The sequence below is a fragment of the Artemia franciscana genome, chromosome 20 (assembly GCF_032884065.1).
Source record: "Artemia franciscana chromosome 20, ASM3288406v1, whole genome shotgun sequence".
NCBI classification, from domain to species: Eukaryota; Metazoa; Arthropoda; class Branchiopoda; order Anostraca; family Artemiidae; genus Artemia; species Artemia franciscana.
In genome coordinates, this window is record NC_088882.1 from 35877499 (window position 1) to 35904215 (window position 26717).

At 35.0% G+C, this 26717-nt stretch overlaps 1 protein-coding gene and 1 long non-coding RNA gene across 4 annotated transcripts in view; one reads left to right on the forward strand and one right to left on the reverse strand.

The window, feature by feature from the left end:
* Positions 1-13004, forward strand: part of LOC136040194 (uncharacterized) — a 45432-nt gene extending 32428 nt beyond the window's left edge. For both annotated transcript variants that reach the window (XR_010620639.1, XR_010620640.1), the window contains exon 3: positions 12765-13004. This is a non-coding gene — a long non-coding RNA (uncharacterized LOC136040194). The remainder of the gene's footprint in view (positions 1-12764) is intronic.
* LOC136040192 (uncharacterized) overlaps positions 1-26717 on the reverse strand; it is a 92932-nt gene that overhangs the window by 11557 nt on the left and 54658 nt on the right. For both annotated transcript variants that reach the window (XM_065724344.1, XM_065724343.1), the window contains exons 6-9: positions 26622-26676; positions 23739-23895; positions 15636-15771; positions 292-417 (exon numbers count right to left, since the gene is read on the reverse strand). In XM_065724344.1, coding sequence (XP_065580416.1) covers positions 292-417; positions 15636-15771; positions 23739-23895; positions 26622-26676 — 474 coding nt within the window. The remainder of the gene's footprint in view (positions 1-291; positions 418-15635; positions 15772-23738; positions 23896-26621; positions 26677-26717) is intronic.

Sequence of the window (26717 nt, forward strand, 5' to 3'; positions counted from 1 at the left end):
TTAATTCTATCATACTACTACTACTAACTACTCACTGCAGCACCAGGTCATCGCTGAACGGCACCCCGACGTACACTCCTCATCCACACCAGCCAATTCAAAGCATCAACCTTTACTCCATCTTATGAAGTTCCGCTATTCCTTTAATTTCTTTCTTCTGACCTTTTCCAACACTACTTGGGGGGACCTGTGTTTTGTTCCCACCAAATGGCCCAACTTCGATAATTATTTAATAGTTGACCTATTGTTTGGTAAAAATTTTGGTAAAGCACTATCTTTGGTAATTCTTACCTGAAAAGCTGTAATACATCATCTTTCTTCATTTTAACAACATTCTTTGTTCCAACAAATATGATAAAATCGCCAGTTTTTAAACCTGCTTCATCTGCTGATCCTCCAGGCTCAACTGCTTCAATTCTAAAAATATTTACTTATTATGGTTCTAGAACTTTTTTGGTAACATTCTGTTCTATGGCCTCTTCTCGAGTAATAGCTAGAATAAAAAAAAAGTAGTACCAATCGATCTCTTAATTAGTACTATTTCCAAATATAATGGTCACTACCGTAACAGTAGTAGTGACAGCATGATATTTTTTTATGAGAGCCCTATCCCTTCGAATCCAGATCTGGACTCTTTTTTTAAACTTATCCAAGACGCATGTGTCTGTTACATCATAGGAATGTTTTCTAGGAATTGCAGGTGTCTATTACGCAATGGTTTCTTTGATCTTTTATAAAAACCTACGAGAACCCACCAAAACAAGATTTTTTGGCTGATATTTAATAGGGAATGTTAAAGTCCGTTATTCAAGCGGGGAAGTCCCGGTTGTAACTGAGGGGCACACCCGTGGGTGTTCGGTAATAATGGTGCACACGTGGGATATGACGCGATCTTGCGTGACTTGATAGATTTTTTGGGGGTGAGTAAATCTTAAGTGACTTGGTAGATTTATTGGGAATGACGTAATGGCAGCGAACGCGTGGGTGCTACGTAGTAACGATGTACATGTGGGATGTTACATAATAATTTCATTTTCTTTCAGTGCGTTTTTTTTCAGGGGAAATTTATTAATTGAAGATTTTTGTCCGCATTAGGACGAAAGGGATTCTCCCTCAACAGACTGGAGCGCTAGCAAGCAAGACCAAGAAAGTCTTTATAATTTTTTGATTTAGCTAATAAATTCTACATGATAACCTATTTTACACAAGAGAAATCCCCTGTCTTGCATTCTAGAATGATTAAATAAAGTGCGTGTCTCCATATGGCTAAAATAACTGACACAAAGAGGGGAAAATCGATTACTTGAAATCGCTTACATTTGGTATGCACCTGCATGTTAAGTAATGCTTTAGAGAGAGTTATCAAATAATATTGGAAGCTTGTTCTTTGCGCTTTTTTTTAGCAATAGTCTTTTACTCTATTGGAACTTAATAATGCTATCAGAAATGAAATACAAGCGCGAGTATCAATATGGCTAGAATATCGTACACCTTCATATATGATTAAAAGTCTGTCTTTTCCTCTTCACTAAACAGAATTTAACACTTATATTAGAGGCAAATATTGAACAAGCATACCAATGTACATGGGCAACATGATGATTATATGGCATTAGTGAAATATATTGAAGTTTTATCCTGGAGCAAGAAATCTAAAGGGCACAGACTTTTGTACATTCAAATTTTATTAAGAAAAACAAATTTACAAGCATTATTAAAACACGTAAAAAGGCAGTTCAAACTTAAAAATGGAAAAAAGTAAACGTAAAAAAAGCTTATAAAGGATAAAATATAAGCAAAAGTAACCATGAATTAAAGAACGGTGGGAACCCTAGCAAGGGATTCCAGGGGGTGGGATTTGATATTAGAGGTAAATTTCGGCCCTATTAAGAGCTGTTTCTGAGAGCTTTTAATTAAAATGCCAAATTTCTTTGAGCCAAGACTATGCAAGTTCACGCCATCATAACAATATGTGGCTAGCCCACCCTAGCAAGCAATTCCAGAGGGGGGGGGTTGTTATTAGAGGTAAATTTAATCCATATTAGGAGGTGTTTCTGAGGTCTTAATGAAATGCCTTGTTTCTTTGAGCTAAGACTATGTATATTCACGCCAACGTGACAATAGGTGGCTGGCCTAGCCCCTAGCAACCAATTCTTGAGGTGACGGGCTTGTTATTAGATGTAAATTTTAAGCTCTTCTGAGAGTTATTTCTGAGAGCTTTTAATCAAAATGCCACATATCTTTGATCAAGACTATGCATATTCACACCACCGTGACCATATGTGGCTAGCCCACTCTAATAAGCAATCCCAGGGGGTGTTGTTATTAGAGATAAATTTAAGCCGTATTAAGAGGTATTTCTGAGAGGTCTTAATGAAGATGTCTCTCTTCTATGACCAGGTGTTAGATTTCAGCCCCCTTCCAAAAAAACGTTTAATTCCTCTCACCTTAACTTTAAGCTTTAGAACATGTTAGTCCAAGCAATTCACGCCACCATGGCAATATGTGGCTGGTAAGATGGCACCCTCTATCACCCCTCATCATTCCTAAGTCATTCCAGATGTTTTCCTGTTAAAAATCATGCATTATATCGATTGGTTCATGCTTTCGCAGACCAACCCTCCCTCATACACTATGTCAATTCACACCACCGTTTCACACTAAGACTGGCCCTCTGGCACCCTGTAGAAGCCCATCATAATTCCTAAGACATTTTCCAGTTATTTTCTTGTTAAACATCATGCATTAAATCCATTGGCTTTTGTTTTCGCAAGCCAATCCTCCATGATACACCATGTCAATTCACAGTTCTGTGCCACACTATTACTGCCCCTCTGGCACCCTTCATCATTCCAAAGGTATTTTTCGGCGTTTTCTACCAAAACATCCGTTTACACTAGAATCGATCGTAAAAACTTAATGAAAAACCCCCAATAACATTTCTTCTAATGACTCCTGGCAATTGATTCCAGCATGACACGGTCTACCTGACCGATGACACCTTCTGGCACACATGATGACACTTAAGGGTATTTTAAGATCAATACGATGAAATCAAGAGATCAATATCTAGAAATCCAGAACAATCCTTAGAAATCATGACCAGTGCATAGAAATCCACTCCAAACCATACAACTCAAGACTAAACTGTAGAAATCAAGATCAATCTCTACAAATTATTACCAGCCCGAAGAAATCAAGAAATGAATATGTAGAAATCCAGACCACACCATAGAAATCCATACTAAACCATAGAAATCTAGAGATTAATGTATAGAAATCCAGACTAAACCATAGAAATTAAGACCAACCCCAAGAAATCAAGAGATCAATATACCGAAATCCAGAACAATCTTTAAAATCAAGACCAATACACAGGATACCAGGAGAGTTTATAAGAATCAAGACCAAATTGTAGACAGAAATCAAGACCGGTCCATAGAAATCCAGAAAAATCCCATAGAAATCATAACCAAGGCATAGAAATCCAGGGGAATTTGTAAAAATCATAACCAATGCAACGAAATCCAGAAGAATTAATAAGAATCGAGAAAAATCCAAAAATAATGAAGACATAACTATAGAAATCCAGAACAATCCTTAGAAATCAAGACCAATCCATAGAAATCAAGGTGAACTCATAAAATCAAGTCCAAACTCTAGAAATGAAGACCAGTCCATAGAAATCATAAGCAAAGCACAGAAATCCACACAAATTCGTAAAAATCGGCGGTCAGCCCTAGAAATCAAGACCAAACCAAAGACATCAAGACAAAACTTTAGAAATCGAGACCGGTTCATACGAATCTAGAAAAGTCCAATGGAAATCATAACCAATGCATAGAAATTCAAAGTAATTCATAGAAATCATAACCGATGCAAAGAAATCGGGACAAATGCAGAAAAATCAGGGCCAACCATAGAAATCCAGACAAAACCCTGGATATCAAGACCAATTCAAAGAATCAAGAGATTAATTACTAGAAATCCAGAACAGTCCTTGAAAATCATGACCAGTGCATAGAAATTCACGCCAAACCATAAAAATAAAGATTAAACTGTGGAAATCATGGTCAACCTCTAAAAATTATGATCAACCCGAAGACATCAAGAGATCAATATGTAGATATCCAGACAAAACCCTTCAAACCCAGACCAAACCATAGAAACCAAGAGACCAATATATAAAAATCCAGACCAAACCATAAACATCAAGACGAATTCGAAGTAATCAAGAGATCAATATTTAGAAATCTAGAACAATCCTTAGAAATCAAGACCAATACATAGAAATCCAGAAAAACTTATAAAAATCAAGAAAAACTTTATAAATCAAGACCGGTCCATACAAATCCAGAAAAATCCCATAGAAATAAAAACCAATGCTTAGAAATCCAGGGGATTCATAGAAATCAAAACCAATACATAAAAATTCAGACAAATTCATAAGAATCGAGACAAATCCAAACAATCAAGACAAAACTATAGAAATCGTGGTCAACCTCTAAAAATCATGACCAATACATGGAAATACAGACAAATTCATAAAAATCAAGACCAAACTGTAGAAATCAAGGCCAAAATCTAAAATCAAAACCAATCCGAAGATATCAAGAGGTCAATATGAAGAAATCCGGGGGAATTAATAGAAATCATAACCAATGCATATAAATCAATACAAATTCATAAAAACCAGGGCCAACCACACAAATACAGACCAAACCATACAAATCAAAATTAATACGATGAAATCAAGAGATAAATATGTGAAAATCCAGAGCAATCCTTAGAAACCATGATCAGTACATAGAAATCCGCACCAAACCACAAAAATCAAGATAAACTGTAGAAATCGAGGTAATCCTCTAAAAATTATAACCAACCCGAAAAAATCCAGAAATCAATGTGTGGATATCTAGACCAAACCATAGAAATCCAAACGAAACCATAGAAGTCAAGAGATAAATGCATAGAAATCCAGACCAAACATTATAAATAAAGACCAGCCCCCAGAAACCAAGAGATCAATATTATGAAATGCAAAACAATCCTTAAAAATCAAGAACAATACATAGAAATCCAGGTGAACTCATAAAAAAGCAAGAAAATCCGAAGAAATCAAGACCAGTCCATTGAAGTCATAAACACTGCATAGAAATCCAGACGAATTCATAGAAATCATAAGCAATGCATGGAAATCCAAACGAATTCATAAGAATCAAGACAAAACGGAAAAAATCGTGGGCAACCTCTAAAAGTCAAGACCATTCAACCCTAGAAATCCAGACCTAACCTTAGATATCAAGACCAATCCAAAGAAATCATGAGATCAAAATGTAGGAATCCAGAACAATCCTTATTAATCATGAACAGTGCTTAGAAATCAACCCCAAACCATAAAAATCACGACTGAAGTTTAAAAATCAAGGTCAACCTCTAAAATTATGACCAATTTGAATAAATCAAGAAATCATTATGTAGAAATCCAGACCAAACTATAGAAATACAGACCAAACCATAGAAATCAAGAGAGCAATGCATAGACATCCAGACTTAACCATAGAAATCAAGACCAACTCCCAGAAATCAAGAGATCAATATATAGAAATCCAGAATAATCCCCTACACACCATAACCAATACATATAAATCCAGACCAGGGTCAACCGTAAAAATCCAGACCGAACGATAGATTTCAAGGCGGTAAAAATCAAGAGATGAACATGTTGAAATCCAAAACAATCCTTAGAAATCATGACCAGTGCATAGATATCCAGACCAAAAAACCAAGAACAAACCGAAAAAAAAATCTAGTGATCATCATGCAGAGACCTAGACCCAACCATAGAAATCCAGACCAAACCGTAGAAATCAAGAGACCAATGCATAGAAATCCCGACCAAATCATACAAATCAAGACCAACCCCCGAAATCAAGAGATCAATATGTAGAAATCCAGAACGACCTCCTAGAAATCATAACCAAGACATAGAAATCCGGACGAATTCTTAGAAAACATAAGCAATGCAAGGAAATCCAGCACGAATTCATAAAAATTAGGGTTCAATCCTAGAAATCCAGAACAATCCTTAGAGATCATGACCAGTGCACAGAAATCAAGACGAAACCGTAAAAACTAAGATCAGACTCTAGAAATCACGGTCAAACTAAAACTAAAGACCCCCCCTCCCCCGAGTACCTGCAGTCGACCTGCTTTAACAGCTGGAAAAAATGTGGTTCTTATGTGTATTTTATGCAAACTCGCACCGTTTTTAACGATTTCGCCTCTTTCTTACTTGCTAGTCGGTTAGGTTTGGTGGAGTATACCAAGCCTGGTGGAACCTAGACCAAACCTACACATGGTAGGTTAGGTACAGGTTCCACCAGGCATGGTAGACGAGTACTAATCTTTAGTTTATAAATATTGCCTGAGAACAAAAAGAAAAACACACTGAAAGAAAAATTAAATCTCTTAAAGTATTATGTAACATCCCACGTGTAAATCGTCATCACATAATACCCACGTGTGCGCTGCCATTACACCATTCCCAGTAGATCTATCGAGTCACGCAAGATTGCGTCACATCCCTCGTGTGTACCGTTATTACATAACACCCACATGTGTACAGGGACTTCCCCGCTTCACTAACCGACTCTAGCATCCCCTACTACATAACAACCAAAGAAATCTTGATTTGGCGGGATTTCGTAGGTTTTTAAAGAATCAAAGAAATTATTATGTAACAGACACCTGCATCTCCTAGAAAACATTCTCTATGATGCGACAGACAGTTAAGTCTTGAAGAAGTTTAAAAAAAGTGTCCGAATCGGGATTCGAAGAGATAGGGCTGTCATAAAAAAAACATTATGCTGTCACTACTGACAATTGAAAAAACATTATGCTGTCACTACTGACAATTGGAACACATCCCAGGCTGCATCCAGGGGGTTGGAGCCCACCTGGAATTGCTGTATGACTCGTGTAAACGCAACAAAATACATAATCATGGCTACGGCTTTAAATAGATCCTTCCTTGACGGGGGGCGTCCTTCAATATGTTGGCCCTTCTCCGGCTCTTGCAACTGCACGATTTTTTCTGTTGTTGAAAGTACCAAGGACAATGAAAATGAAATTTGATTGTTTGAATAGGGTACGCGCGGACTTACACGGCCCTGTACATATTATAAAATCAGGAAAAATTGCGAGCTCAATTTTTAGTGAAAAAACTCAACATCCAGATATGCTGTTTTTGTCGAAGCGGGCGCTAAATTCAATAAAAAAGAAAATGAAATAAAAAAATGTGTGTGAAAGATCAGCAAGAAGCACATGACACAAAACAACTTAAGAAGGTTTAGCCTTACTTTGGAGGTGCAACTGCCTTTGGGAATCAATAGGTTGATAATGTTTTAAAAATTTGTAGACGAAAAGTAGTGTATATTTAGCCAATTAGTTTCAATTATTTATTTTCGCGATCCAGCGTGACAACACTGACAAAAATGTGGTACTTCCTTTAAATTTCATAATTTTGAAATCACAAAAAGAAAATCTTAAGGTAATGGCGGTTTTCAAGTATGATTTTGAATAGACCTAAGATGGGCCCCAGGGGAACAAATGTTTTTTTATTTGATGACCTTCATGCTTTAGCAATTAAAAATACCCAACTTGAAGCTAATTTTATATAAAGCTACTTATGTATATTTTAGGAAGCTCAATTTTGCTTTTATTATAACACAACTTAACCTTCGCAAAGCAAAATGCCTTCAAAAACTTATCAAAATAAGTTATTATTTTGAAAAAATAAAACGCACCAAAATGTGTTTTAATGTTTTTTTATTACATTTTACGGGTCGGACAGACATTTAGGGGTTCAAATCCTTCTAGTCCTCTCTTGAATACGGACGATAGTGTAACTTTGTTAATGCAACCATCGTAATTGTATTATGACAACATCTATTGATAGCAACTTTTATTGATAGCCATTATCAATAGCAAATTTAGAGCAATTCTGTTAACAATTTAGTGCCAATGGCAAATCACAGACTATTGGATCTCAATTAAGGGTCGCAGCGGGTGGTCTCACTACCCAGCTTGATTTTATCAGAGATTGTGATGCAACCCTGTGCTTTGTTGCTTCACAGGCTTGAAAATACTATAAAATAATAAATATGTGATTGATCCCAGATAAGAATTTTTTTTTTTTTTTTTAGCAAAAATTGTTAACTAGCAAGGTTAGTTAGAAATTTGTACTAACAATTGCGTTTTCTTTAGCTGACAAAAATTCTTATCTACCTTTTTTAGTATTAAATATGCCCAATATAAAGCTAATTCTGTATCATCCGCCCTTTTTTAGGGATCTTAGTTTGTTGCATTATAATATAGCTGAATCTTCAAAAAAGGTGTGTTTATTTGTCGCTGGTAATTTGGTTTGGAACGGCGGTCAGTGTTGTGACTCATTTAAGTTCAGCCAGAGTCGACCCCGCTCTAATTGGGTTCGGGTATCTCGAAAAATAAGGGGAGGATAAACAGGAAGGGTGTATGAAAGCTTAGGATGGCTCATCCCCACCCACCATTTCATTTCCTGGCCGAAGAGATTTAAAGATCATGAAAAGAAGATCAGGACCACCGGTAAGGACTTTAAAGTCCAATGTAGTATTATTTACCTGTTTTACCTTACCTTAATGTTCACAAAGCAAAATAGCTATAAACAATAAAGTAACTTTATCAGAACCAACCGTAGTAAGTGTGTAACCTAGGCGCCAATCCGAAAAATGGACATGCCAAAAAATGAATTTTTTCAGATTCGGGGGACACAATAGCCCCCCCCCCCCAATCGGAACCCTTTTGTATTGTGATAAAAATTCATTGACAACATTATCAATAGCAAATTTAGTGCAATACTGTTAAGAGTTTAGCAACAGTTGCAATTACAAGATTAATGATCTCTATGTAATAAGGAGCGCAGTGGGTGGTCTGACTGCTCAGCTTGATTTAATCAGAGCTTGTGACACAACATGGTGGTTTGTTGTTTTACAAGACAGAAAATGATATAGAAGTAGTGTATTCGTGGTTGACCCCTATATAAGAACATTTTTTTTCACCCGTCCCATTCCTAAGGGCCCATTCTTAAGGCTTTTCTCCACCGTCCAAACAAAACTAGCATTGTTAAAGTATTTCTATTTGAAATCGAATCATTATTGGAGAAAACTGTGGAGAATCTCAAGCGCAATATTTAAAAACCGAACAAGGTGGAAAAGAAGAGGATTAGTTTTTTACACTAATATAGAATTTATAGATTTATTAGTATAAATTTTAGAATTTATACAATTAGTATAGAGTTATTAGTATAAATTATAGAATTAGTACAGAATTAATATAAAATTACGTTAAGAGAGAATTTATGACCACACATATTTATTAACGAAATTTTTGGACAAATTGGAGACGAAACTTTTCGGCTATTTTAACTTGACCAATAGCTAGATTTGTTTGGCTCATCTGAGGTCCTCTTGATTCCAAAAGCAATCCTTGAAATTTTCAAACCTTATATCGAAAATTAGGTTTATTTTTGTAATTCCCACCTTGAGGCCCTTTATTGCCATTCAAGCTAAAACTGTTAGCTAACAATTTTATCATTGTTTCTGCTGCCCAAACAGAACTGTTAGCTAACAATTTTGCTAACAGTTTTATTCATGCCGGCAAATCAAAGACTGTTGGCTAACAATTTTACCAATAATCGTGTTTCCGCCGTCCAAACAAAACTGTCAACTAACATTGTTAGATAATTTCTCCAACAAATCGGATCATTGTTGGTGAACACTGTTGGCGAAATTTAATCGCCAACATCGCCAAAATGTTATTTTGGCTTGTTATTTTGGCAAATTTAATCGCCAAAATGTTAGCGCAATATTCAAAAGCAGGTCTTGTAGCAAAGCAGGATGGAGAGTTTCTAAGCTTATAATTTTAATGTATTGTATTCTATGCCAATGTAATGTATTCTAGCATTGCTATGCTGCTAATATTCCTTAACGCAAATTTTGGACACATTTGAGACAAAAAATTTTACGACAGATTGGAGGCATAAAATTCATCGGTTATTTTCACTTGACCAATGTATTTACCAATTCTTCTTTTTTCACTTTAAGGACCTCATTGACAAATTTAAATCTTTTAAAAGTTTTTTTTTCGGGAATCGCAAACCGTAAGATATTCAAGTCGATGATGATGATCATGAACGAATTAAAGATCCTTCTCGACTACTGGGTCACTTGGGTCTTCTATCATGAAATCTGGAACCCTCATTGGTCAATAATTCGTCAATAACCTGTTCTACCACCGTAATTAATTATTGTTATTCTTCTGATCACATTGTCATAACTCCCCCAATGGTAGTTATAAACTGCGCCACCATCTTTAGGATCTGTATATTGTCACTATATTTGGCACATCCTCCCAAAATCGAATTTACATCCATGTGTTTTCTTCTTTCACAAAAAAAAAATTGTGCCGATGACCCGTCTTTGGAGAGTGTACTTATCACAATCTATATAAAGATGTTCCAGACTTTCTTTTTTTTTGTCACAAAACTGACAATTACTTGACTCACGATAAAACTTTGCCCTGTATGATTTTATATCTGCATGACCTGCTCTAGGAGGAAATGCTAATCATCCTATTTAATCCTTCGTACGCATGTCTCTCAAACTTTTTGCTACTTTTTGGGCAACAAACCAATTTCCAGCAGGTATCTACTATCCTCAAAATCATATTTTCTCACTGATCGTATCAATTCATCTATTTACATTACCGTTCAATGAGTCGAACCACTAGCAAATACATTTACCATTTCACATGCATTTTCAGTGGATGTGTCATGATCTGCTTTCCCTCATTCTGAACATAGACCGGGATTTCACTGAAGACATGTGTCTGTAGTTGACATAAATGATGTTACTTCCAAGCAGCATGATATAAAATTTCTTGAGGTTTTCCCATTATAATCAAAATTGACGAGTACCTCCAATGTACTTTTGAATCTGAACACAATATGATGTTCCTTTGGTTACTAACATTTTTGGTGCTTGTGCATTATCCCGACCACACTCAAGAAGAGAAGTTAGTTTAATCCAAATGAAATGTAACAAAATATGATGAAAATATAATGCTTTAGTAACAAAATTATGGAAACTACTACAGAGAATTATGGAAAGCAGGCCGTCCAGAACGTATTATATTAAACATCTAACTAACCAACTCTATATACTAAATATTTAATGAAAATATACCTACATAGTAGTTTATCTCACTTGTGCTGACCTAATTACCTCAATTGCAGACAGAGAAACCGGTTTTACTGAGATCAAGAACTTGAGTGTGGTTTGAATAAGATATAAGCACCGAATTTTCTTTAGCAAATACAATTGCTTTCTTTATAGCTATTACTTTTAAAAAATACTTTCCGAAAAAGAAGTTTTCCAAAAAAAAAGTAAAGACCATATTAAACTTAAGATCAGAAGAATGAAACCTACAATAGCTCAAACTCAAAATGACCAGAAACTACTATTAAAGAATAAATGCAGTTCAAAGCTTAAAGGAACATTAAGAATGACCTAGTTGTGACTGAAAAAACACTTAATAAAACTTTTTTCTAGGTTTTGAACCCACTTATTCCCCAAAAGAAAGACTTAGAAGGATTTTTAAAGAAATTAACTGAATACGATTTGCACTTTCTAATACAGAAGAAAAGAATTTGAAGTCCAACGCTGTACTAATAGATCCACGCCTCTAATAGTCAAATTTGATGTATCGGTGTTTGTACCTTAATTGCGTAGCGTATGAAGAAGGTTTGGAGGAGGAACATACTAAAGGTGTTCTTGCAAACCTCCAGTTAAGGGTTTTGAACCATAATTATTACAATGATGATATCGTTTTATTCTTCCAAGCTTTTCTACTTGAGAAGTGACACCAGAAGTATTATTTTTAGTGATATATCACACTTACGGATGGTAGAATTAATAAAAATCACTTAGATATGAGCAATAGCTTTCAAAGAAGCTTAAACGTCACTCTAAAACGTTCTGGTAGGCCAATAGCCCCAGCTTTTCCGCTTGAGACATTTTCCGCTGAGACATTGAGGCATTCGGAACTTGCTGATGGTGGAATTTATGGGGAAGATATAGATATGAGCAATATCTTTTATATGGGCTATAAAAATCTGCCTAAGATACCTGCAATACCAATACGCCCAATAACAATACGCACACCGATACTTGTGATATCGATACGTCCGATACCGATACAGCTTTTCCCCCAGGGACTAAGGAGGGTCATATTATCACTAAAACCATAGATAGTGGACCTTTAAACTATGTTGAACAAAATGCAACCTCACTGGTCTTCTCAGATTGTCATAGAACAAAGAGCAGCATAGGCGACAAATACAAACGCTCGTGAGGAGAGAGGCCCCGAGACGACCACCAAGGCCGAATGTGACTTAAGTCAAGAAGTCAAGACGTCTGTCTAAATATATCTAATACAAGGTAGCCTTAATTAGCTACTCAAAGTTGCAATGCGAATTCAGCTAGAAACCATTGATCATGGCTCAAAGTCGTTTATGCAAGAAAAGGGTTTCAAATATGCGATTTCTGCCCTTCGGGTCAAATATGGATGCCTGAAGCTGAACATGCCGGATAACCTAAGATTTCACGGTTTGAAGATGACATGTCATTTTTATATTGTAGTCTAATTAACGTTCTTCTATCTTCCAGATTTTCGTATTCAACGTGGGTGGTTTGAGCGGATGCTACGAGCTGCACCAAAGGGTTTTGATCGGCTACTACCCTGTGTCAATTACTTGAGACCTGTTTATGCCGCCCTAACAGAAAATTGCTAGTGAAATTTTTGCAGCACTTGCTTTCATGAGCTAATTTGAAATTTTTTACTTGCTTAAAACTATTGAAATTATTTTACTTCCTTAAATTTGTAAAAAAATATTTGAACCTTTCCAATTTCCTTAAGAATTTAGAATACATTTTTTCAAAAAAAATACGTAGGGTAGGAATAAAGCTTGAAAATTAAAAAAAAATATGGACCTTTGTTTTTTAAAGTTCTTTATTTTTTATACCTATTGTAAGGTTTCCGATTTTTGTTTTGTTTTTTTTTTTAAGAAAAAAAGTTTTTCCCTCTGGAAGTAAGGAGCAACATTAAATCTCGAAACAAACAGAAATTATCCCATATATGAGGGGTACTACCCTTCCTCAACCCTCGCTATTTACGCTAAAGTCTTAAAATTATTTAAAAACACTTCTCACTCATATTCAATGGTCCTTGTATTCATGCAGTCTTTATTAAAAAAAAAAAGTTAAACTTTAGTTTAAAGAGTGAGGATTGAGGGGTAGTCCTCCTCACATACAGAATAATCTTTTGCTTGCTTTAACTTATAACGCTGCTGCTTACTTTCAGTCCAAAAATATTGTTTTTTATATTTAATTTCTGACCGTTTACAAGTCATACCAGGAAATCCCTTTCCCTCCCCTTGCGCGAAGTTTTCGAAGATTTCACTCGAAAACTTTCCTATCCACGGAAATCCCCCCGCCTCCTCGAGAAATGTCAGTATATTTTCCAATAGCAATTATTAGCCAATGTGTGAACAATGGGCAAATTGGATAAATTCCCAGGGTCTTGTTATCCTGGGAACTCTTTTTCCCAGGGTCTTGTTATCCTCAAAAGCATAGTTATTGGACATTTTAATTGTGTTGAATCGAGAGTCTATCTCAAAATTTTCATCAGATGCCTTTCAGGAAAAAGGGGTATGGGAGGGGGGCTAGTTGCCCTCAAATCCTTTTGTTCACTTATAAAGCCAGTAGAACCTTAGATTTCCATTTATATGAAACCTCTTCCAATATTCTAGGACAATTACTTCATTACGATCAAGTCTGGGGAAAAAACAGCAAATAGACACGCATAACCTAACCTTTCCTTTTGGTAAAAAAAACATAAAATTCCCCATTTTTTGAAGATAGAAGCTTGAAACCACTGCACCAGGGTTCTCAGTTATGCTGAATCTGATGGTATGCTAATCATCAAGATCTTAGTTTCTCCGGAGTGTCACTCCCCTTTTTGAAAACCAGGCAAATTTTCTCAGGCTTGTAGCTTTTGATAGGTAATGTTAAATTTAATGAATTTTATATTTTTGGAGTAAGTATAAAAGCCATTTTTTTTGATAAATCAACTGCTATAGAAATTCAGTTTTTAGAGTTTCAGTTACTGTTGGACCGTGTCGCTCCTTATTTACAGTTTGTTACCTCGAAATGGTTGATTTTGTTTATCCTATGAATGTCCCATTTTAAATTACTTCATCAGTTTTTGTGTTTCCGCGGAAAATTTGTGTTTCCGTGTTTTTGTGTTTCTGCGAATTGTGTTCATTGAAAATTTGGTCATTCAACGATTCTCACTCCGTGATTTAATAGAAAATTGTTTACAACAATTGAGACAGCGGAAACATGACTCAATCCAAATCGTTTGATAGTGGTCAAAATCGGATGTGTAGTAACCGTCAAACAGAAATTACTGCAGGTAAGAATGGGGCTGCCACCCCCTCAAAACCCCAAAAGTGTTGAGTGTCATCACCACTTTACTGAAAACGAAATCTATTTGAACAGTGTTAATTTCAATAAAAAATGAAATATATAATAAAATACTTATTAAAGGTACGGGAAAACCTTAGAGAAAAATAAGTATATTTGTAGCTGTGAATTTAATTTTACTATTTTACAAAACTCGTTTAAAAGCATAGAACATCTAATCAAAAAACAAAGTTTCATTTATCAGTCGGTAAATTCTAAAGCAATAAGATGAGATTTCAGCAAAAAGACAGTTTAGCTTATAGGATGTCTGAGGGTAGCACTGCTTTCATTAGGGGTAAATTTTGCTTGTTTTAAATTCGATTTTATTATTCATTCTAGTTTACTTAAACTAACAATTGCTCTAAGTTTTTTGTTTTCTGAGGACAATGTAAGGACAGGCCAGTACCCAGAAATTTCTTCCTTTGGGGGTGATAATAAAAAGCAATATTTGTTTCATATATGGGACAATAATTTCTCAAAAATTCAAGAGCACTTAGGGCTTGGCGGTCTGATGGTTCCCCCCTCCAGCATATATCTCATTCCAGAAACATGTTGAATAGAGAAAAAAATAATGTATTATCCCTCTTCTTACCCAACTTAAACTATGTCAGGTAAACACGAGACCTAGAAGGAGGGATTTTCGAAAAAAAAACATTATTTTAAAGAAATGTAAAAGCAAAAGTATAATCTGGCATATCGACAATTTAAATTTTTGTGGCGTTTCAAACTACTTACCATGTATATTTTGATTTCTCTTTTCATATTGGGATTGCGAGTCTCAGAAATCAGAATGAAAGGAATAGTTTCTTTCATTTAATTCAGAGGTCTGAAATAAAATTCTTGAACATGTTTTGGAGGACAACATGAAAAATACGCCAATGTGTGCTTAGTCCTGGCATTTATACAAGGCATCTTTTGATAGACGATAATACCAGCGCCGAAACCACTGAAACTCACCGTGGGGAGTTAAATAGATCAAAATATATTATATATACTTGCGGAATCAGCCTTTACCTTGGTGGGTGAGTCCATGAAAGTGAAAATCCAAACCCATTCGGTCCACGTTTAAAATCAATGGTAATGGTGTAGGGAGTTCTGCCTGAGTCAGTGCTGCCATAACTTGCATCATGAATATTATCTAATTCACCAGCTGAAAAAAGTTAAGAATTTCTTCAGACAGTCACGAAAATTTAAACCCAATAGTCCTCGTCTGGATATGGCCTTAGGACCAGAATGTAATTAACGCCATATTAAAAAAAGAATATATATATATATATATATATATATATATATATATACATATATATATATATATATATATATATATTTATATATATATATATATATATATATATATATATATATATACTACTACTACTAATAATAACTCACTGCAGCACCAAGCCGCCTGAGGCCAACACAGCTACGCACGCTCCTCCTCCAACCTAATCTATTTAAAGCCTCCCTCTTTACACCCTCCCAGGAAGTTCCCATTTCCTTTAAATCCTTATTTATGACATCCTCCCAACCCAGACAAGGACGACCTGCTTTCCGTGTATATATATATGTATATATATATATATATATATATATATATATATATATATATATATATATATATATATATATATATAAGCTATATTTTTCCTCTCAAATATAATCATGGTGACTATTACTATAAGCTCGAAATGGATGATCTGAAGATTCAAGTTAAATTGAGGGCTGGTAATCCTTCCAAGTTGGTGCCCCTGTCTATGGTATTCGGAAAGGTTTAATGTTACAATGAAAAAAAACAAAAAAACAACAATTATGTCACTTATAAGCAGATTAATTACATCTTATAAGATTCACACAGTAACATGTTTTACCAAGCAGATGGACATGTATCAAAATGTAATTATAGTTTTCAAGATTCTAAAGTTCTCCCGCAACGAATTTTTATGCTGTCGTCCAAAAGGTTGTTGAATGGGCTATCTTGATCCTATCCGAAGGGTTATCGACTTCCCATAATCTGATGATCCAAGAACACCATGTGTGTCCCATAGTTCCGCCACGCCTGGGACAGCTCCGACATGCCTGGTACAGTCTTGCCATGCTTGGAATAGTTCTGCCATGATCGGCTCTCCTGGCACACGGCACTAAGTGTGCAGGATTTTGATTCGACAACCCCTCGATCATATCAGTATCTAAGATGAGTGATTTAGCTTTATCACGTTAGCGATATTATCAAAATTCTTTACGTTAAGGCAATCGGAATTAATATAAGGAATCAACCCTTTATCTGACCAGAACTAAGGATTAACAATAAAAAAATATCCTCATAAATATTTCAAAACTCGATAGGTGGCTTTGATTGAATTTTCAACATCCATCCTAGAAGACGGATAACTTTAGAACACTGTGAAAACCAGATTCACTTCAGGATTATTACATTTTAGCGAAGTGCCAAAAAAGAAGAAGAGGGGAGGAGAGTAACAGAGGCATATTGTTGCTCCAAAGCTGCTGCGCCTTGAAATCTTTCAAAAGACTTTGGTATTTCAGTCCCTGGTTTTTTGATCCTGGGTTTTTGAGGAAAATATGTATGCACATATATATATATATATATATATATATATATATATATATATATATATATATATATATATATATATATATATATATATATATATATATATATACATATATATATATATATATATATATGAAAACGATTAATACTTAACTCCTAATTTAATTCAAAACCAGTTGATAGAGGTCACCCCTTCCTAAATCATCATTCTTTACACTAAAGTTTTTTAGTGCTTCAAAAAAAGGCTCCTTATTATAGGACACGTAATAGCACTAATCAAACAGTTCGTGGTAACGAACTGTAGTAAGGAGCGACCCGGCTCAATAGTAAACGAAACTCTAAAAATCGGAATTTTGATGCTAAAAGATACATCAAAAGAATCAAATTTTCATGCTGATTCTAAATATATAAGTTTCATCAAATTTAGTCTTTGTCATCAAAAGTTACGAGCCTGAGAAAATTTGCCTTATTTTGGAAAATAGGGGGAAACATCCCCTAAAAGTCATAGAATCTTAACGAAAATCACACCATCGCATTCGGCGTATCAGAGAACCCTTAAGCAAAAATTTCAAGCTCCTATCTACAAAAATGTGGAATTTCGTATTTTTTGCCAGAAGACAAATCACGGGTGCGTGTTTATTTGTTGTTTTTTTTTTTCCTGGGGTCATCGTATCGACCAAGTGGTCCTAGAGTGTCGCAAGAGGGCTCATTCTAACGGAAATGAAAAGTTCTAGTGCCCTTTTTAAGTGACCAAAAAAATTGGAGGGCACCTAGGCCCCCTCCCACGCTCATTTTTTCCCAAAGTCAACGGATCAAAATTTTGAGATAGCCTTTTTGTTCCGCATAGTCGAAAACCATAATAAATATGTCTTTGGGAATGACTTACTCCCCCACAATTCCTGGGGGAGGGGCTGCAAGTTACAAACTTTGACCAGTGTTTAGTAACCAGTGTATAGTAATGGTTATTGGGAAGTGTACAGACGTTTTCAGAGGGGATTTTTTTGGTTTGGGGTGGGGTTGAGGGGAGGGGGCTATGTGGGAGGATCTTTCCTTGGAGGAATATGTCATGGGGGAAGAAAAATTCAATGAAAAGGGTGCAGGATTTTCTAGCATTACTATAAAAAAACAATGAAAAAATAAACATGAAAACGTTTTTTCAATTGAAAGTAAGGAGTAGCATTGAAACTTAAAACGAACAGATATTATTATGCATATTAGGGGTTCTAAAAATACTTTAGCAAAAAGAGCGAGGTATTTAGGAGGAGATAAATGCCTCGCTCTTTATGCTAAAGTATTTTGAGTAATTTCAACTATTTATTCTACGGCCTTTTTCATTCAGGGGTCATTTTAAAAAAAATTGGACAAAACTTACGAGCGAGGTATTAACGAGGGTACAAACCCCCTCGTATACATAATAAAAATATAAGAATATAAAAGTTTGTTACGTAAGTTAATTCTTAAGTTACGCATATTTTTTACTAATAAAAACGTTCGTCAGAAATTAAAAGTTCTAGTTGCCTTTTTAAGTAACGGAAAAATTGGAGGGCAACTAGGCCTCCTTCACCACCCCTTATTTCTCAAAATCGTCTGATCAATACTAAGAGAAAGCCATTTAGCCAAAAAAAAGAATTAATATACAAATTTCATTTTAATAATTTATGTGCGGAGAGCCAAAATCAAACATGCATTAATTCAAAAACGTTCAGAAATTAAATAAGAAAAAACTAGTTTTTTTAACTGAAAGTAAGGAGCGACATTAAAACTTAAAAACGAACAGAAATTACTCCGTATATGACATGAGTTGTCCCCTCCGCAATCCCTTGCTCTTTACGCTAAAGTTTGAATCTTTGCCACAATTCTACTTTTTAAAACAATTAAAAGCTTTAGCGTAAAGAGCGAGGGATTGCGGAGGGGACAACTCATGTCATATACGGAGTAATATCTGTTCGTTTTAAGTTTTAATGTCGCTCCTTACTTTCAGTTAAAAAAACTAGTTTTTTTTTTATTTAATCTAAGTAAAAAGCGACGTGGGCACAATCTGTCATTTATTTATTTTTACCAAGGCACTTTGTATAGAAGTGTTTGTAGTAGAAACTTCAAAAGGAACTCATTCAATAGGAAATTGAAAGCTCTAGTGCCCTTTTTAAGAGGCAAAAGTGATTGGAGGGTAGCCAGTCTCCACCCCGCCCATCGTTTCCCCAAAAATATCCAATAAAAATTTTGTAATTGCCGTTTAATAGCCTCTTATGCGGAGCAATATATTTTTGTTTTAATGTTACTTTTTACTTTATTACGAAAAAATTCTCTTTTTAGTTTAGTACCAAATCAAGAAACATTCGAAAATACCTTTTAATATTTTTTTGCTAGATTTTTATCTTCTATATTCTTGTTTCGACCTGTTTCTTCCTTGTACCATATTAAAAAAAACAAGTTTTTTCAACTGAAAATAAGGATCGACATTAAAAATTAAAATAAATAGAATTTATTCGATACTTGAGGGGATCTACCCCGACCTCAATGCCTTGCTCTTCAAGCTAAAATTATATATTACTTTAAAAAGGTTCTTGTTCCGATTGGACAGCCCTTGTGTTTCAGCAGTCGTTCTAAAAGAATTGGGACAAAAAATCAAACTTTAGCGCTTAGTGCGAGGTATTGAGGAGGGGCGGATCCTCTCATATACGGAATATTTTCTGTCGTTTTGAGTTTTAATGCTGCTCCTTAGTTTCTCTTGACAATTCAATTATGTTTTCCAAATAATGTACAATCCTTACCTCAGACAATTCCATCCTCGCTGAAAATTACCCCCGGAAAATTTTTTACGGGTAAGTAGTAATATTTTTTTTAATAGGGATTTGGTAGAATATTCACTTATTGCCTTATGTACGAATTTAATTAAAAATGATTTAGCAAATAAAACTAATTAAATTTTCCAAATAATGTAAAATCCTTACCTCAGACAATTCCATCCACGCTGAAAATTACCCCCGGAAAATTTTTTACGGGTACTTTCCGCCTAGAATATTCTACTTAGCCTTTTTTCATTTGAAAAAAAAAGACCTGTTTCTATTAAATTTCTGTTCGTTTTTTGAACTATGTCGGAAATCCCCTTCTCTGTGAAATTTGTTTTCTGGAAATCTCCCTTTGTTAATGGGAAGTTTTCCCTGCCGAAATTTCCAAACTTTCTACAGCGGAAAATTCTTCCATGGAGAATTTCTCACACAAAAAATTCTCCATGGATAGTTTTACCCTCAAAAATTTTCCCCATCGAGAATTTCTTCGTGGAAAATCCCTCCCTCACAGAAAAATCCCCAAGAAAATCTGAGACCCACTGAAACTTCCCCTGCACAATGCCCCTGGAACATCTGCACCTGTAAAATTGAGTCGCAAAGAAAAAGCATGGCCAAATGAAAAAGGATTTCGTCTAGGAATTCGGGAAAATTCCCCTTGTAAAATTTCTCCAGGGAAGTTCACCTCAAAAAAATTTCCTTTAAGCGCAAAATTCTCGCCGTGAAAAATATCCTCCCTCATAAAATGTCTGTATACTTCCCAATAACATATACTGTATGTAAACAATCGGCAAATTTTATGACTTACAGCCCTCTCCCTAGTTGTTGTTGGGGGTCATGCAACCCCCGAGGCATGGTTATTGGACCTTTCAAAATATAATGAACAGAATGGCTATATGAAACTTTTGGTTGAATGACTTTGAAGAAATAAAGGAATGGGGGGGCTCTAAAATAGGATTGTCTGATTCTCTGAATCTCATGGCATGATCTTCACTAAGGTTTTTTGACTTTTGGGGGGTGTTTAACCGCCTTTCAGAATTCAGACAAATTTTTTCAGGCTCGTAGCTTATGGTGGGTAGAATTAAACTCAGTGAATTGTATATATTTAGAATCAGCATAAATAGCTAATTCTTTTGATGGAAATAGGGACGAAGACCTGAATCTCACATGAAAGATGAACTAAACTTTATTAGAGACAAACTCTTTGGAAACGGTTATCATATAGTATAAATTAATATTACAATTATCCGAAGACTGGCAAGACACTCCCGCAAAATCAAGGGTATCTTACCATGTGAAGCTCCCGCCAAGCTCTCAAGTAAAATTTACCTTCCATATACTCCAGAAGTCACTAGAAATTTAAAAAAAGTTCGCACTCAAAATAATTTGTATGTAGTGTTTACGAATAATTTTAAATCATGTACTTCCTAAACTCTGGTAAAGATATAACCCCAGTTACTCGCCAGATAATAGTTACTCCCCTAGATAACCCCAGTTACTCGCCAACGAGGGGTTTATCAAATACCATGTAACTGTGACAACTACTATGTTGGTAGAACCCATCAAAGTTTAGGAAAAAACGCCTACAACAGCACGAAGCACAACACAACTAAAGCTTTAAATTCTAATACTACAAATATTTCTTTTGATTCTGTTTCAAAGAGTCATATTTTTGACGATTCTAGCCATAAAATGCTTTTTGAAGAAACTTCCCTTATTAGCAATGATTTAGGCATAAAAAAAGTTGTTCTAGAGGCAATTGAAATTCGAATAAAAATAAATAGTAATATTTCTTATATACGAATTTAATTAAAATGATTTAGCAAATTATATTAAAAAACCAGTAAACATTACCACCCAACCTGTTATGGACAGATCCTTTAGGTTGGCTGCTAAAAAGGCAAGATTAGCTTTAAGAGCTTGTTTGTAAATGTTTTTTATTCCAGTTGAATGAATTGTCTCTCTCACTTCGCTTGATGTATCAGTCCTGATTCAACTGTCTTCAAGTAATGATGCTAAGACTGTTTTGAGAAAAAAAAATTATTTTTGAAGATTGTGCTTTAATATGAGTTATTATATATTTTTCGTTTTTCTTTTTTCATTTGTTTTGCTAAGGATGGCCCTTGGATACAGGTTAGAAATATTCATTTAAAGTTGTATTCCCCTCTCTTATATAAGACATTTTCTTATTTTTCTACTTGTTCTTTTGACGTATTATTTGTTATCAAAATTCTACTTTTTATAGTTTCGGTTACTAATGGGCCGAGTAACTATTTACTTACAGTTCGTTACCATGAACTGTGTTCAAGCTTTCATTTTATGTAAAGTTGTTCAACATTAGATCATTAATAAACAAAACGATAAAGAACGAGAAGTATAAATGCTAAGAAGCGTCTTAAATATAATTCTAAAAGAAAAACAGAGAGAGGTCTACTCTGGAATACAGTTTAAAAGAGGAATCTGCTGACAGAATGAGGGATTTCAGGGCGACAGTCGATATGGGATGAACTGCCGAGAAGAATAACTTACAAATTAGGTGTACTTGCGTGATGAAGTTACCAAGGAGTATTAATGAGTACTTGGTGAGTACATGGTGATTACACATACTTACAGCTGTTATTACATGGCAGTAGCAGAGTTGCCAACTGGACATTTTTGTCAAAAGAAACTAGATATATGTTTTTGTTTAAAAAGATGTCACTTTTCACCAAAGTAGTGTTTTTTTTTTAGCATCCAGGTTTTGCTATAGATGTAAGTAAAGGATTTTGTCGAAAGTAAAGGATTTACATGTTTATGCGAGTTTAGTGTTTTCACACCAAGTCATTTTGTATGAATATTTTATATGGATTTATTCTTCGTTTTCATTATATTTTATCTTAACTAGCCGTTGTTAAAAAGATTTACAAGGCGTCTTTTGGTCAATACTACAACTGGAAAAACTTCTAGTTTCTGTGATTTCAAGATAGACACATTTTAGCTAAAAATAAAGACACGTTCATGGACCAAGGAGTTGGCAACACTGGGCAGTAGAGTGGTACGCCGGGTTAGCTAAGCTTTGGGTTTTGTGTAGAAGTTATACGTTCAGGGGATGATAAGCTAGCATCAATGCAGAGGTCGTGGAAGAGAAAAGCCTAAGAAGACGAAATGTTGTTTAACTATTCTGCTCTCAGGAGACTGAGTGCGCAAGCGTGTCGTTTGGTGTTATCCAGCACTGAGCAATAATATGAGAGATATGTAAATACAAAAATGTAATATGGGGAAATAAAACAGGGTAAAAAGTAAGAATTCATGCGGTTAAATATAGCTGACTGCCAATGGGCGATGGAGCAATGAATGGATTTTAATTAATAAAAAGTAATTAAGATGTACAGCTTAATGTCTGCAAGCCATGGTATCACTGCCATATATAGTAGAAATAGCTTTAGAGATGCAATATGGTCGTCTAAAATTTGTACATTTTGATCATCCTTTTTGTACTTTTTATCATTTCATTGTTATTGCATCATACGTTAAACGCTGGGCTTGGATTTAGGGCTAACAGACAAGTTCTGAGCTTGGAGGTAGAGTACAGATGAGGCTTAGAAGGAAATTATCAGATGCACTTCTCCATTTAATTATGGTTGTTTGTGCTTATTGACCTGATTCATTATTAATCTCACGATGAAACCTAGGGGAAGTTCATAGTTAATATGTTGGCCTAATAAATATTGAATATCGTTCGTCTACCTTATGGCAGAAATATGGTTGGTATTTAAAACTTACCTTCATCAACGTTTTCCCTGTCTGTACAAGAATAGAAATCCTCAGAGTCGTTGTCCATCATTGTTTCACCCATATCATCCCTTCTCCTTCTTTTTACTGAACAATATAGCTTTCGCCCTAATCTCCGATCAAGTAGTCTATACCAGCCATCGACTTCCTGAAATTTTGAGGAATGGTATGTTAGGAGTTATCTACAGGGCTGTGTCCAGGATTTTTTTTTCAGAGTGGGGGGGGGGAGAAAACACAAACAAATATTTACATACATTTTTTTTTTATCTTTTTACGAGTCGGGCAAACATTTCAGGAGAAGCTCAAACAGCCTAACCTCCCCCCCCCCTACATAGAGCCTTGGGTATCTGATTGACAGTACCATGAACATTAAAATAAAAACGTTTTTGGTCCCTACTCCCACCTTAAGTCTGTTAACACCAAGAAAAAATATTTATTAAGATTTCATTTAGTTACTAAAAATCATGCAGTTTTTCGGGGGGGAGGGGTACAAAAACTAAAAGAGATCAAAATTCGTATACATACATTTTTGATAAGTTTTTACAAGTCTGATAAAGAAAAATCCAGGGAAGGGAGGGGGTCACGGTAGCCCCCTGGGTAGGCATTACTTCTCTTTTTATTTTTATTCTGTTTACTTTTTTTTAGGATTGGTTGGAGTCTACTCCATTTTATAGCAATTCATTTTTTATTCATTTACTCACTACATTTGTTTTGCTGAGTCTGACTTAGTGTTCAATTGATTCGTTTGTCCTTTCCCTTCTTTACAGCCTAAGGATCCTATATGGGGATTGGTGCCGTGGATTCTGAATAAATTTTATGTATTACTGAGCACCATTTTACGAACATATGTGGTAAAATATGTTGCCAGTTCGTAGAAAGGCCTAACGACATTCAGAGATTTTAGGAGAAGATTTTAATCTCTTCGTGGTGCCGAAGCCATGCTTCCCTTGCTGTACATAAAAAATGTTTTCACCTAATGAATAATGGTTTGTGTTGCACAAGTACCAATATCCTGATTCAATGCCTTCGATTCGATTGTTGTCGACATACTAAACGTGCATCTGGGCCTTTTTTTGAAATTACTAAGCAAGTAAAGAAAATAGTACGTTTTGGGCTAATTGGACACGATATCCCCCCCCCTCTGCTGTGTGTCCATATTTGCCCTATATTGTCCAAAACCCAACTTCATCTTCCCTCGGATTTACACTTTCTTTCCAAAATGATATTTTGCAAGGAGTGATAAGCTTCAAGGATGAAAGCTTTAGGAGTAAAGAACTGTTCTTTGGTTCCGGGTGCAAAAGGGTTGAATTAAGCTACAGCGTCCGTCCTAAAGAAATCAGTAGAAAGAGCAGTTCCAAAGAAATGAAGCTTCTTCACTATTTTGATGGTTGGATTGTTATAATATTAATTTAAAAAAAAATTTACCACAAAATAAGTTTTTCAAAGAAAAGTAAAGAGCTCCATTAAACCAAAAATGAGCAGAAATAAAGTCTAATAATCTTCCAAGCGTACAACTACCACTAATCACCATCAATAAATAAATGAAATCCAAAATAAACAGAAATTACAATAAATAACCAATTCAAACACAAAACGAGCAAAAATCAACATGAATAGGGCTGACAACCCCATGAGTTCTGAGGACCCAAAGAGAATTTGGACTTTACTGAAAGAAAAATACATATTAAACGGTTTAATTTCTTAGCTTTAATAAATCAAACCAATTAAAAGTAATAAAATTATAAAAATAAAAAATGTACACATAAATTATATGAAATTATAAAAAAAAATTAAATTAATAATTCCATCCCAAGAAAATCAGCAAAAGGGCAGTTTCAAAGAGATGAGGTTTATCCGCTCTCTTGTTGTGTTGCTGATAATAATAAAACTTTCTTACTCCTAAATTATTAAAAACAAATCCAGAGCTACAGCAAAGGATCAATGGTCGGGTGCTAATCAGCTTATCAGCTTAAGTTGCTTATCCAGTAGTTGAACCAATATTTAATCTCTTAAAAATCAGATTGAAGATATAGGGAATCATTACCAGAACATCCTTGTTTTATTGCGGGTTTTCTTGGCAAAGTAGTGTGGGTCCTTACCCAGGTCGTAAGTTTATAGAGTCAGAGGTGAACACTGATCCAGCCCTTAGTGGCGGAAGGAGAATCAGAGGTTTCTTTCCTAAGGAGGGAGGATTTTGCAAAAAAGTGAGATTTTATTGTTTTGAAGTAGTTTCTTCAGATCAATCTAGGGGAAGGAAGATCCGAATCTCCCTCTCACATCGGTTCAGGTATGCATTTAAGGAATAGACAAGCACTTGTAATATTGCCTTGAAGAGCTTCACGCTTAATCAAGAGGTTCAGAGATGTAATACTCAAGGATAGTCCTATTGGAATTACTATTTAGATGGGTCTCAACTACACCGTAAGACTGAGGTCGTTAATCCTTATGTTGTCTTATGAAGCAAACTTTTCTATGGATGATTCTTGTCACTAAAAGTTTTGCATAGAAAACATATCTTTTTTAACACTGCTTCCAACCGTTATATATCGTGAAAATTATTTTTAGTGAAAAAATACAAAAATGAATTGTAGTTGCCCGGAGTCTCGGGATTAGAGAAATGCCATCGTTTTTATTGATGCGAGAATCTATAAAAAACATAAAATTGAAGCACCGAAAATCTTCCACAAAACGACAGTCATATGTTTTCAGGATTAACAATAATATCATTTGAGTGACAAAAAAACTTGATCTTTTAGTATTGTTTTTATGAAGCATTTTTCCTACTTAATTTAAGTTACTTCTAGATATATCTTGCACAAAATATTTTAAAAAGAAATAAGAAAAAGAAATAAAAAAACAAAGAGATACATATACCTTTCGAACAAGATGACGAATCCCAAATGACATACACCCAATTAACTGGCTGCGTCTGGAAGAAAAAGAATCAATAATAATAAGATAATAATAATG